We start from the raw sequence: 12,369 nt of genomic DNA on the forward strand, positions 1-12,369 counted from the left end.
GGGGCGCGCGGTATGGGCATGGAATATGCGTGAACAACCCCTGTCCAGGGGTTCTGGCCGGCCTGCCAGGGCGCCGGCGGGAGCGGGTGCTGCGGCTGGCGCGGCGCCCCGCCATGGGCAGCTGGCGGCTGCTGCTGCTGCTTGCGGCCACCTCGGCCGCGACGCCCGCCCTGGCGCTGCTGCTGCTCGGCGGGGGGGCGGGGGGGGGCGGAGGGGCCTGCGGCGGCGCGGGATATGGGATCCCGGGCGGCGGCTACACGTGGAGGGGCCCCTGGGCGGGCCGCGGCGGGGGAGCCGGAGCGGTGGGCGGCGCACCGCCGCGGGTTCCGGCGGTGAGAGCCGTATGGGTGGCCCGGGTGCGCGACATCCGCATCCTCTTCTCCTCCAGCTTCAGGTAAGCGACGATCTTGGGGAAGGTCGGGTTGGTGATGAGAGGGATGTTGGAGGAGGCGTTCCTGAAGTCTTCGTTCAGGCCGGCGATGAGAGTGCTGAGGAGGAGCTCGTCATAGGACTTCTCGCCGAGGTCACAGAGCTCGTCGACAAGCTTCTTGAGGCGCATGCAATAATCGTCGACCGACGAGTCAAGCTGCTCGCACCCAAAAAACTCGCCGTGCAAGAAAACCTTGCGTTGGAGCGCGTTGTTGGTGAAGAAGCCTTTGAGCTTAGTCCAAACGGCGTGAGCGTCATCATCGGCGGAGACCACTGTGTGGAAGAGGTCCTTCGAGATGGTGGTGTAGAACCAACGGATAAGAGTGGCGTCGATGGACGTCCACTCCTCATCGTCCTCCATGAAGCGGGAGTCCACAGAGCCATCGATGTGATCCCGGAGATTGTACTCACGGAACACAAGGGAGAAGTACGTCTTCCAGGCATAGTAGGTGGAGGTGAGTTGATCGAGAACGACGGGAACCCGAGTGAGGATATTGAGATCACAGATGACGACGGGGTCGGGAACGTCGAAGGGGTTGGTGCGGTGGCTGCGGGTGGTACCGGTGGAACCGGGGGAGGCCATGGCCAAGAGGAGAGGGCGGCGGCGCATGGTGAAGCGGCGCGGCGGGAGGGATGGCGGCGCGGCGCGGGTGGCGGCGCTGCGGGATGCAGGCGGAACGTGAGGCGACGGCGGCACACAGGGGGGCGGCGGCGGCACGAAGTGGCGGCGGTGGCGGGTGGCGGCGACGGCGATGGGATCACGGCGGCGGTGGCGGCAGGAGTTAGGGTTAGGATCGTAGGTATGATACCATGTTCGAAACGAATATTTTGGCAATGCAACTCGATGTATTGATCAGTGCATAGCGCACGTATATATGGAATATAAGGTGGGCCACAATCTCAACTATACAATGATTAGGATGTGGACCGGACTATATAATATACATGCACAAACCATATATTCAACAGGTTGTACTACTAGTAAAGTAGTGCACACGGGTGTTTGCGGTCCTTTAGTAACAAATGCTATTTGCAGAATTGCCCAAGACTTTATGGGCCTTGTTGTGGTATTTGCTACTTGCATTCAGAAGGTGGTCATGTGAATTAGATGTGTTTGTCAATATCGCCCATATGCCTGCAAGTCTTGTGTTTTGTTTACCCAAGTTGTCGATGCTCTGCTTTAGCCTAGTTTCTATATATTCTGGTTCATTGTGAAACCAAACTACCATGGTGAGGTCGGCTGGAACACCTCTGCTACATGCCGTATATGCAAGATCTAATTTTTCTCTAATTGCCACTCTAGTCCTTGTGTTATAGTTTTGATGTCTGTTACATTTTTTAGTGGCTGTTATATTTTTTTTTAGAAAAAGAGGATGACCCCCGGTCTTTGTATCTGGGCGATGCATACGGCCACTTTATTAATTATTATCACAAAACCTTACAAACTCATACAACAGCAAGACTAAAGCCACCGTCTAAGCAACAACTGTCGCTACACCTATCCAATTGATGAAGGGGCGCAGATAGTCTGGGCCTAATACCAAACAGACATCGCAGCCAAACCTAAACATCTAAGACCTGAGGTCCCAACCAGGACGCCTGCCGGGTATGGGGCACCTACCAGTCTGGCGCACTCCTCAACCAGGACGCCTGCTGGGTATGAGGCCGCCGCAGCCACCTGCCACAAATCCATCTTCAGAGCTGTACTGTTGCATGTACCGTGCCAGGTCTCTCTGCCATCGACGTCACCACGACGCCCGACAGCGCCGTCCTGCTGCGCGAGTCCATCCTCCCACAGCGAACACCGAATCTGCACTGCGCCACGCCGTTAAGATCCGTCGCCATCAGTGTGTAGGATGAAGCACCGCTCCACCAAAAAATCCGTCCTCTGGTCCCTCGATCACGTGTGTACCTCCAAAAATAACGCCCCCAAGGGAGGAATGACACCAGAGCGCCACCGTCATCCGATCTAGGGTTTCCCCCGGAGGTAGCAGAGAGTGGCCGTGAACTTCTCCACGGCGATGCCTTCAAGAAGGGAACGACGCAGATAGCGCCGCCACCGCCGGCCTTAGCAGAAGCCGAAGGCAAGTTTTCACCCAGATTAGTTCGAAGGAATCCAACTCTCATGCACGGGCCGCCGTCACCACCAGCACCACCAGGCAGACCTTGGAGTACCGGCAGATCAGCGAGCCACCGGCACCACCGCATCCAGATCGCCGGCCATGCCGGGCCGCCGCCATCCCCCGCGCCGTTGGGTCAGAGACGAAGCTGCCGACCGCGCACAGGGACCGCCGCCGCCTGCACACGCCGGAGTGCCGCCGAGATCCCAGCGCTCGCCACCGCTTGTCGACGCCAACCGCCGCCCGAGCACTGGCGCCACCGTGGAGGCATGACCTATCAGCATTGTAATAGTCTCTAAAGCTACTTAACTTGGCGATGACGCAGTTCGCATTCCACCATGCTTTGTTCGATATATATATATATATATATATATATATATATATATATATATATATATATATATATATATATATATATATATATATATATATATATATAAACATGTGCAGATTGGGATATAATGTGAGATTTGCAAGTTTTTTGCTTTTAGAGCAGCGAACATCTGGGATAGAACCATATGATCAAGCATTTTTATTTGTTTGCCTGCTGGTGATAATAGTCAAATGTATGAATATAGAAATGATCAGAGTAGAGTATATGTGGCTGGTCAAATGCACAGTAGATAGAATACAGAGCAGTTTTTTAAGTTGTCTTCTCTTTGTGTAAATTGGCCTGGTTTATACTAAACTTCTACAAATTCATGGTATTTCGTTCGCTGTGAATCTGTGATAGCTCGGCCAACTTGTGAGTTGTGCTAGTTTCAACGGTCACAACTGACATGATTTAGTAAAAACATACAGAATGTGAACATGCCTCGCTTAATTGGCAAGGAGTACATTAGATTTATGTACTATATTCAGTATGAGTCTACTAAAATTATTGTCCTGCCATGGATATGGACCAGAAGTGTGGAAAGTAAATTTGGCACTTAGTTGCCACTACACAACACATTTTTTCTCTGTTAAATACTTTCCCGAGTTTCCAAAATTGTGGACTTAAATCTTGAATGTAAGTTAGCCTACACACAAAGGAATAGAGAAATGAATAGTGTGTGATTTATCTAACAAAAAACTGTCGTTTTTACACATGTCGCATGAGTCAATCTTTTTGATTATTTTGTGCTGGTCACATGTTATATTAATGACTTACATGCACACATTACAACGGTTATCCCAAGAAATGTTTATATGCTTGTCTTTTGGCGATGGTAGTCTTTTTTAGTAATGTTTACTTTAGTAATTTGTTAAGGATTGCAGGCTTTGGTCCATGTCGACAATTCTAGGCTGCTTTATGATGCCTAGTTGTGTTTTGGGTTTGCTCCTGGAGTCACTATTATGGTCATGTTTAATGGGTATCATGGTTATCGTCTCTGTTTATATGCCAGAAAATTCAGAAATTGCTACTGTTTTGGCATAGGCTTGGTAAGTGATGTTCAAGTTGACTGGAGAACATCATATTGCTTCCACTTATGCTGAGTTCTTAGTCTCTAGTAAGTGAAACTGTTGGTGATTATCCATAATTTTGCATGGTCTTTACTATAGTATTCAAGTTGTAACTAGATCCTTTGATCGCCATATATAGCAGTTAATTTGACTGGAGAAGTGCAAGTTAAGCAAAAGAACCTATATAGTAATCTTGGACATTTGCTTCATTACTTGCTCTCTATTTTACAATAGTTGGCCTTGATTGAACATTTGCTCTTGTCTACTGTGGTACTGTTGTCCGGTGAGTTCATTTTGCATGGACATGACCTATAATATGGTAATTGATTTTAAAAAAACTAATGGAAACTTAAGGAGTATGTGTTCTTGAATGCTTGCAGTGGAACTGCTACTCTCTTTTCTTGATATTATCTATAAACTGTTGTCTGTGAACGTCTGTGCAATTGTTTTCGTAAGCTTGGTGCCTGAACTTTAGTAGTCTACATAGACCAAACTCTGCTCGTTGTACTAAATATCTATACTAGTATCAGTCAGTTTGTGAGTAGCTGGTTTTTCTATGTCTGGTGTTGATGCGCTATCTTGTTGTTTTTGTATGGCTCAGATTATATGCCCGAGAAGCCCGGCGTCGACAATAGTGGAGCTCTGCATCCTCATCTTTACAAGTAGTACACAACCACCATGGCTGGGCTGCTGAGCAGTGTTTTTGCTGGGTGTGCCTTTGGCGACCATGGCATGGAGACGACACCATCCAACACGAGTTTGGTCAGCAAAGCCGCTCTGCCTCTATTGCCGCTCACGCCCCCCAGCGCATCCGGTTGGCACTTCTTCCACTCTGCCATAGGTAAGTCACTTCGGTTCCTCTCAACTGTTTTTAATTAAGCTCTATGTGTCCACGGCCATCGATCCATGGTAGCAGTTGGTCATTGGTTGAGTTCTGCGAACATAGAAGTTTCACACTGCACGCTGATTACCGCAACACATGGAACTGAGTTGATGCTCAGTATTTCACAGTTGACACCTGAACCACTAATCATGGATGATTTGTTTCGGTAGTTAATTGCTCTTTGTGATGAATTTGATGTGGTGGAGTATGCATTCTAGATGTTTGCTCTCTTGGAAATGAGTGGTCCATGGTGTTTATCTGCCTTGAACCTTTCTCGCTTATATAGTTTGTCTGTTTTGGGTTGTGTCATTGAGAGAGACCTGACATCTCCCTCCCCCCCCCCCCCTCTCTCTCTCTCTCTCTCTCTCTCTCTCTCTCTCTCTCTTTTGCTCTGAGATGGTCTAACCATCAAGCCGTTGATTTAGTGTTTGGATCTGTTATTTAATTGCATGTCTGGTAGTTTCAAACACAATGTTGTATAGCTTTTTGTAATTTCTGGTTGCCTAACTAAGCAGTCCAAGCATGTAACTCTAATTTGTGATGGATGTGACGTTCACTTTCTAGTGAATTTGTGATGCCGACCAAACGAGCTACGCTACTAATCCTAGCTGAACAAGAAGGTCGGTTCAATGTTGTTTGCTTGTACGAATGAGTCCAAATAGTTTGTGTTAATTTGTTTGGACTTGGCGGGTTGCGCCTTTCTCCTGTTACATGGTTTGAAATGGCCCCTCCACCTTTCTTGGGCTAATAAAGTGCAAGTTTTCCCCATTACCTATATTCATGTTAGTTGGCAATATATACTCCTTCCATCCTGAAATAAGTGTCTCAACTTTAGTGCAACTTTATACTAAAGTACAAAGTTGAGACACTTATTTTGGGACGGAGGGTGTAGTTAGATTTCATGGTCAAGATTTTCAGAGTTAGCCGGATAGCAAGCTAGCTGTGTTATTGTTTTTCTTATTGTAAGTTGATAGCATCACATATCCTATTGTTGTTGTTCTATCTTCTGAAGTAGAACATGGGAGCGAGATGTGTGTTGGTTTCTTCCTTATCATGTATGTATGCTAGCATGCTTAGCTTGGCCTCCTATGCTATCATGTATGGTTGCCATCTTAATTTCCTTGGCCAAATATATAATGTCTAGCAAGCCTGTACTGCTAATCATGGTTGGTCTACCGGGATGTTATCTTATTATCGCTAGCTCAATGGCCTAGTATCTATGGTTGGTCTACTGCAAAGCATGCCATTGTTTTTGTTGTCCCCTTGGTAGTATAAGCCAAAACTTGGGGTGTGAGATTGTCTAGTGCCTTTTTAGATCAGTCACCATAAAACATTTAGTTTGTGAAGTTGATGCTGCCAAAACTTGGATTATGTGAGGGTCCGTCGTTACTTTTGCTAGCTTATGTGCAATTGACGGGTGTCTTTCCTTTTGGGTTTTGAGCATAGCATGTTTTTATCCTCTCCTTATGGTAGTACCAGCCAACAGTGTGTGTGAGATTGACTTTCTGGTGTCTTTTTTGATCACTGGCTATAGAACATTTAGTTTGTGAAGTTTGTCTGGCCACTGATTCTTTAACTTGTTGCCTGTGTATGTGAAGCTCTGACTTGGAACTTTGTTCCTATTGTCGTAAGTTTACGTGCCATGGAATGGACGGATGATGGTGAGCGACCACAAATGGATCTGGAAAAATGCGCCTTGCTGGTCTAGAGAGTCCTTGGAAGTGGACGGTGGCCCTATTGGTTGAAGGCAGGGGGAATCGCTCGACGTATCTCAACAATCATTAAGTCACATATAGGCCTGGTTGCCACTGGATGGACCGAGAGGGGTCTGTAGAGATATCAAAATCTTATGGTCTAAGTGTCTGCGCTGAATGGTGATACATGCTGAGATACAAGAAGATCCTGGCGAGCGAATCTTGAAGAATACTTTTCTCTCTTGTCGGCTCAGGTGTCTCGGGACTTTGTAAAATTCTGATGGGATGGTGACATATGTTGGCCTTGTCCGAGGGATTGTGGTAAATTTCGGATTGTATTGTGTGGCACGGAGGGAGTTAGTATTGTATTTTCGGTCAATGTCAAGAGATTGGAATGAAAGTGTGGCTCAAATGCTAGTAATTCTTCATGAATGATTTATTCAATATTAATGTATACAATAATAACTGGTGCACGAAAATATTTATGTATTCAATAATAACTGGTGCATTAAAATTTTCCATTAGAAAAAGAAATTGCAGTGGTGGTGCTTGGGTATGCATCAGCATTTGAGCATGCATAGGATTGTTTGGCTGACAGTTCTTGTCCTCGCTGACAATGAAACTTGGATGGATGCTAGTTTCATCTGTGTCGAAGCTGGAGGTTTGGACCTGGATTCTTCTCTCTTTTGGTGCGTATTACTATTTGCAACAAGATTATGTGACAAGGAAGTTGAAGATAATTGATTTCTGGTGCATTTTAATCATGTGATGATTACTAGTTTTGATCGAATCTTGATGATGGTTCAGCTTGAACATGTGGTAATCTTATTTGGAGTGTTATATGCTACCATCTGTGTCACAAAGACCAAAACATCTTATAATTTGAAACCGAGGAATGCGACCCATTTTCTCTTCTTAGTTATCTTCGCTAATATGCGTACTATTCCTAATAATATGTAAAATCTACTAGGGAAGATCAGTTTTTGTTTTCAGCACTCTGCAAGTTTGTTAGGAGTAGAGACAAAGGAGAGAGCAAGTTTGTTAGGAGGAAAGATCTCTGCAAGTTTGTTAGGAGGATAGATCTCTGCAAGTTTGTTAGGAGGGGAGACAGAGAGATCTGTTAGTAGGAGAGAAAGGAGAGTTATGTTAGTAGGAGACAGAAAGGAGAGTTCCGACTGATGTGATCCTTCGATTCACATCACATACCAACCGATTTGTAGTTAATCCTCTCACTTATTCATCCTCCTCGGAATCAGGCAATTCCCCATTTAATTGAGACCAGTAAATATATCGCCCCTCAGTGCTCATCTTCCTCCATTTTGTTCCATCCATTGGTTGCCATCCATCAAGGGTCTGTCTTACGCCACCTCACCGATCCACGGCCTCCTGGTTCTTCTAAGGCCATCGCTATATATACTAGAAACAGTCATACATCCGCGTGCGGGGTGCGCGTGCAACTTAAGACTTGGGACCTTGGGCGACGGTGAGAAGAAGCGAGGGAGCCGACGAAGCAGCACAAGCCTATTAGGCTGGCAGCAGGCAGCAGGAGCCCGACGCAGATGAGGAGCCCCGCCGTTAGGGAGGCTGATGAAAGATGAGGAGCACCGCGGGAGATGGGTTGAGGCATGGCGGCGGGGTGGTGCGGTGAGAAACGAGGAGGAGGCCTTGGGTGACAGCTAGAAGAAGCAAGGGAGCCGACGAAGCAGCACAAGCCTATTAGGCTGGCAGGAGCAAGTTCATTGTTGGCGGCGAGCCCGACATTGATGACGCAGATGAGAAGCCCCCACCGCTAGGGAGGCGCGGATGAGAGATGAGGAGCACCGCCGCCAGGGGGCGTGGATGAAGATGAGGAGCACCGCGGGAGATGCCGGCGGGGGTGGCGTTGCGTGGTGGTGAGTAACGAGGAGGAGAAGGCCTTTGTTTGTGCTTGGGCAATATTAGCAGTTATGCAATTGCTGTGGTTCCCATCATGGCGGTGGAGGCACTGACTGGCCGGAGATGAATTGGCGGGGTTCGTGTTTATTTGCTCCCAGCGACGGCAGCGAGTGCGCAAGGTCGGAGATGGATTTGGTTGGATTGAATTGGATTGGATTGCATTGGATAATGGGAAGATGAAGATGTGTGGCGGCGACGACGGGGAAGCGACAAGCTCGCGACGGCCCGAGCTGAACCGCGCGTGCGGCGTGTCCAAATAAAACATGTATTTCCTTGTTTTTGAGCGGACCAGGACTGTCCAGTCCTGAACGGGCCGGAGCGTCAAATAAAACACGTATTTCCTTGTTTTTGTCACTAGCGGCGAGCAGTCGTGAGCCTGCGCCTCACGTATGTGAAACAGGAGTCGGTCGTGGCTTGCTAGAGACCACTAAACACGTAGAAGTAGACGTAGATGTAGGTATTGCGATCGGTCGTTCCGGTCGAGCAACCACCAACCACAGCCCAACGCAGTCTATCTATATTCACACACCAACAACGAAAAGGGACCAAGCAACGGTGACTTGATTGGCCGGCCACAAATACACCATTGCATAGTTCTTACAGTTTTGACAGCGTCTTTATCTTATTATTACGGAGGGGAAGAGCGGGTTATTCATCCATTGGCCAGCTGATAAAAAGCTGCACCCCTTCGACGACGGCCTCCGCGACGTAGGCCATCATGAAGAACTCAACGTTCTCCTTGGGAAGTGCCCCCTCGCCGGCCAAATTGGTGCACTTAGATGAGACGTACCTAGCAGCCAGTATCACCTCCGGTACACCGCTGTATCGCCCAGCAGCAGCCGACCGCGCCGCCCACTGCAGCCTTGGGATGGCGCCGGTGTAGAGTTGGAGGCACGACCGCATTACCTTCCTGGCCTTGCCGTCCTTGACGTGGGCGAGCGCATGCTCGATGCTCGCCTTGGCCACCGTGGCGTTGGACACCGTCAGCCTGGTGGCGATCACTGCGAGCTCCGGCAAGCCGGGCGCAGAGCGGCAGGAGGAGTCGATGCAGAGTGTGGACACGCAGTCGTTCGCCCCGACGTACCAAGGTCCGAGGTTGTTGCAGAGGTAGTCCAGCGGGGAACGTGGCGCGGCGCTCGAGCTTGGCCCGCCCTGAACTTCAGTGGCCGAGGAGAGGACGAGGAGAAGGAAAGCGCCGCCGAGCATAGAAGAGGATGTGCCCACGGCCATAATGGTGGCGTATTGTCTCTCGATCTGTCTCACCCTCCCTCTCTCCCATTTGTCTCTTGTTATAAGTCTAATCTTAGTAGGCGGTGTATCATATCATAAATAAAAGAAAATAAATCCATCAAATTCGATCAAATCATTTGAGATATGCTTCATAAATTCATACGTAGGAAGCGTATATCTGAAATTGGACATATGCAATCGTAGTACTTCATTGGAAGCGAATCATAAAAGATCTCAGGATTACACATCGTATTTTTAGCATATCCAAATCCTTGTATCCAAGAGTAATCATGTGCTATTAGTGAGATCACAAAAGATCCCTAACACTCACCAACACAGTCACCGCGCTGCTCAATAGTCAAACCAAAGGATGCCGTGGCAAAGGCATGCCACCACCGCCAGCGACCGATCGTCGTACTGTACCTCCAGTGTCAATAACTAGTGATTGGAGCGCCATCCTGTGGCGCAGATTGAGAGGAAGCTATGCACACGTTTCTATTTAAAAAATAAATAAAGTCTTGGCCTCCGTCTAAAAAAATCTCAAAAAAAAGTTAATCCTCACCTTCATCTAAAAAAGAAAAAAAATTACCACAACAGCCTACCAGCGAGTGCCACTTTGCATAACCCATCATTTAAAAAATATCAGAGGTCTTCATCTCCATCTAAAAAATACATTTAAAAAATAATCCACACCTTCATCTGAAAAATTACAAAAGATTTATCACCGCGGGCAACCAGTTTGCACCACGTGGCATAGCTGGTTGACCGTCCTTCACGCGTAGCTTAATGGTTTTAATGTGATGGCTAAATTAGAATTTACTAATAAGTACTCGCGTTAATTAGTTCCATCAACAAACATGAATTCGCGAGGCCTACATTTTTTTTCTTAGAGAAGTCCCCCAATCCTATTAATATAATTTGTAACAACGCTACAAAGATTATCGGAAGTGACAAATATTACAATCAGGTTCATAAACCTTCCAAACGCCGACTACAAAGTCTACAAGCATGAGAATGAGCCCAAGGTGTGCTTCTGTCTGTTATCGTCCTTTTCTCATCAAAGTTAGACAACCCTTATTTATAGTTGATAGTTAGGAAGTCATTGCGCTAAGGACCCCAAAAGGCTGGCTCACCGTCGACAAAGAAAAAAAATAGATCATAAGGACCATACCCGCAAACAGATCAAGGACCATGAGGGCCGACCCATCCAGACGGATCCACCAAGATGACGCCTGGCCAAATCCAAACATATTCCCTGGAGACCAATGCTTACATGTGATGACAATATGACACCCGGACATATTATCCAACAGACAACGTGATGCTCCTGTACCTGGGTGCCATGCTGACCCTCGTCGTGTCTTCGCCGCGCGCTGCGGAGGCGGTGCTGCACACTCACGACCACGTCTTTCGTCATAGCCCCACTCCGTGGTCTCCGACACCATCATGTACGGCTCGTTTGACATCGGCTTCGCGCCATATGGTGAGTACTGGCGGCAAGCAAGGAAGCTCGTGATCACCCACATGCTGAGCGTTAAGAAGGTGCAGTCGTTCCGTAGCGCCGCCGCGGAGGAGGTACTGATTGTCAATTAGTATCTCGCATTGGATTTGGACGATGATTTCCCTTTGTACGATTGCATTGAGGTATTTTTTGTCAAAAAATATATTTAAGCTTCCACCTGAATTTCATGGCATGCACCTCTTGCGTCGGATGTGGACGAACGGCTAGGATCGGGTCAAAACAAGGATCGATCCGTAAGACGTGGGACACAACCAATCACAATCACAGTGAACTTTGTTTGATCCGTGAGTGGGTGGACCCATGGAAACGTGAAGACGAGGGAGCGACCAATCAGAAAGCAACCGACTGGAACATTCATATGATTAAGACTAAAATAACTAAAATTAATTTGCAAATTGCAAATCTACTATATACATTTAAAAAAATACATACAAACAAAATTAGGGTGTAATAATATTTATTTCATATTTATTTTCTGTGAATAGTAACTTTCTAAAGTACATATATATAATCTATAATCTATAATCTATAATATCTAAATAGTTCATCCCCATTATGATATTTCTCTCAACATGCAAGCTGTCCACATCAGCAACCATGCCATGTAAGCAAAAACTGATTCCATTTGCAGCCACATCATCATTAACCCTACAGCTAACGGGATCCGGCTTGCCTGCTCCCTTCTCGTGCTCCTATCCGTGCTCCCACTTAATCCTACGGTTGTTTTTTTCCTTTTTTTTTCTTTCTAATCTAATCATCTCCCCCCTGATTTTAAGGGGGTGAGGCCGGACCTTATATTGTTTCAATCAAATCAAGCCACGTAGACGGAAGCACGGATAAGCACACGACGGGAGAGCAGACAAGTCTCGTCCCAGCTAACGCCCACATAATTCTATCAAACAATCATGGGACTCGGTTTTTCCTTAGTACACAACGATCCTGGTAACTGAAGCGACCTGTCATTCAATTTTTCTTTGGAGTAGTATACGCATCCATTATTTTGGTCACTGTCTGAACCGATCCGTCATTTCCTTAGATTCAGTTTTTACTTGGCACGCTGCAGTCCTGGACTCCTTTTTTTTGAAAGCGCAGTCCTGAACTCCTGGTCACCGA

General features: G+C 47.2%; 1 protein-coding gene across 1 annotated transcript; it reads right to left on the bottom strand.

Annotated features, from left to right (window-relative positions):
- Positions 1 to 9,046: 9,046 nt before the first annotated feature.
- On the bottom strand, positions 9,047 to 9,787 carry LOC125547809 (uncharacterized). Its single transcript, XM_048711574.2, has one exon. It carries the CDS (start codon positions 9,732 to 9,734, stop codon positions 9,153 to 9,155), a length of 582 nt encoding a protein of 193 aa, XP_048567531.1. The 5' UTR covers positions 9,735 to 9,787; the 3' UTR covers positions 9,047 to 9,152.
- Positions 9,788 to 12,369: the final 2,582 nt, after the last annotated feature.

Source organism: Triticum urartu, chromosome 3A (assembly GCF_056163025.1).
Source record: "Triticum urartu cultivar PI428250 chromosome 3A, HENAU_Tu73, whole genome shotgun sequence".
NCBI lineage: Eukaryota > Viridiplantae > Streptophyta > Magnoliopsida > Poales > Poaceae > Triticum > Triticum urartu.

Excerpts from the sequence above, each read along its gene's own strand:
- LOC125547809 (XM_048711574.2), bottom strand. The coding sequence starts at position 9,734 with ATGGCCGTGGGCACATCCTCTTCTATGCTCGGCGGCGCTTTCCTTCTC.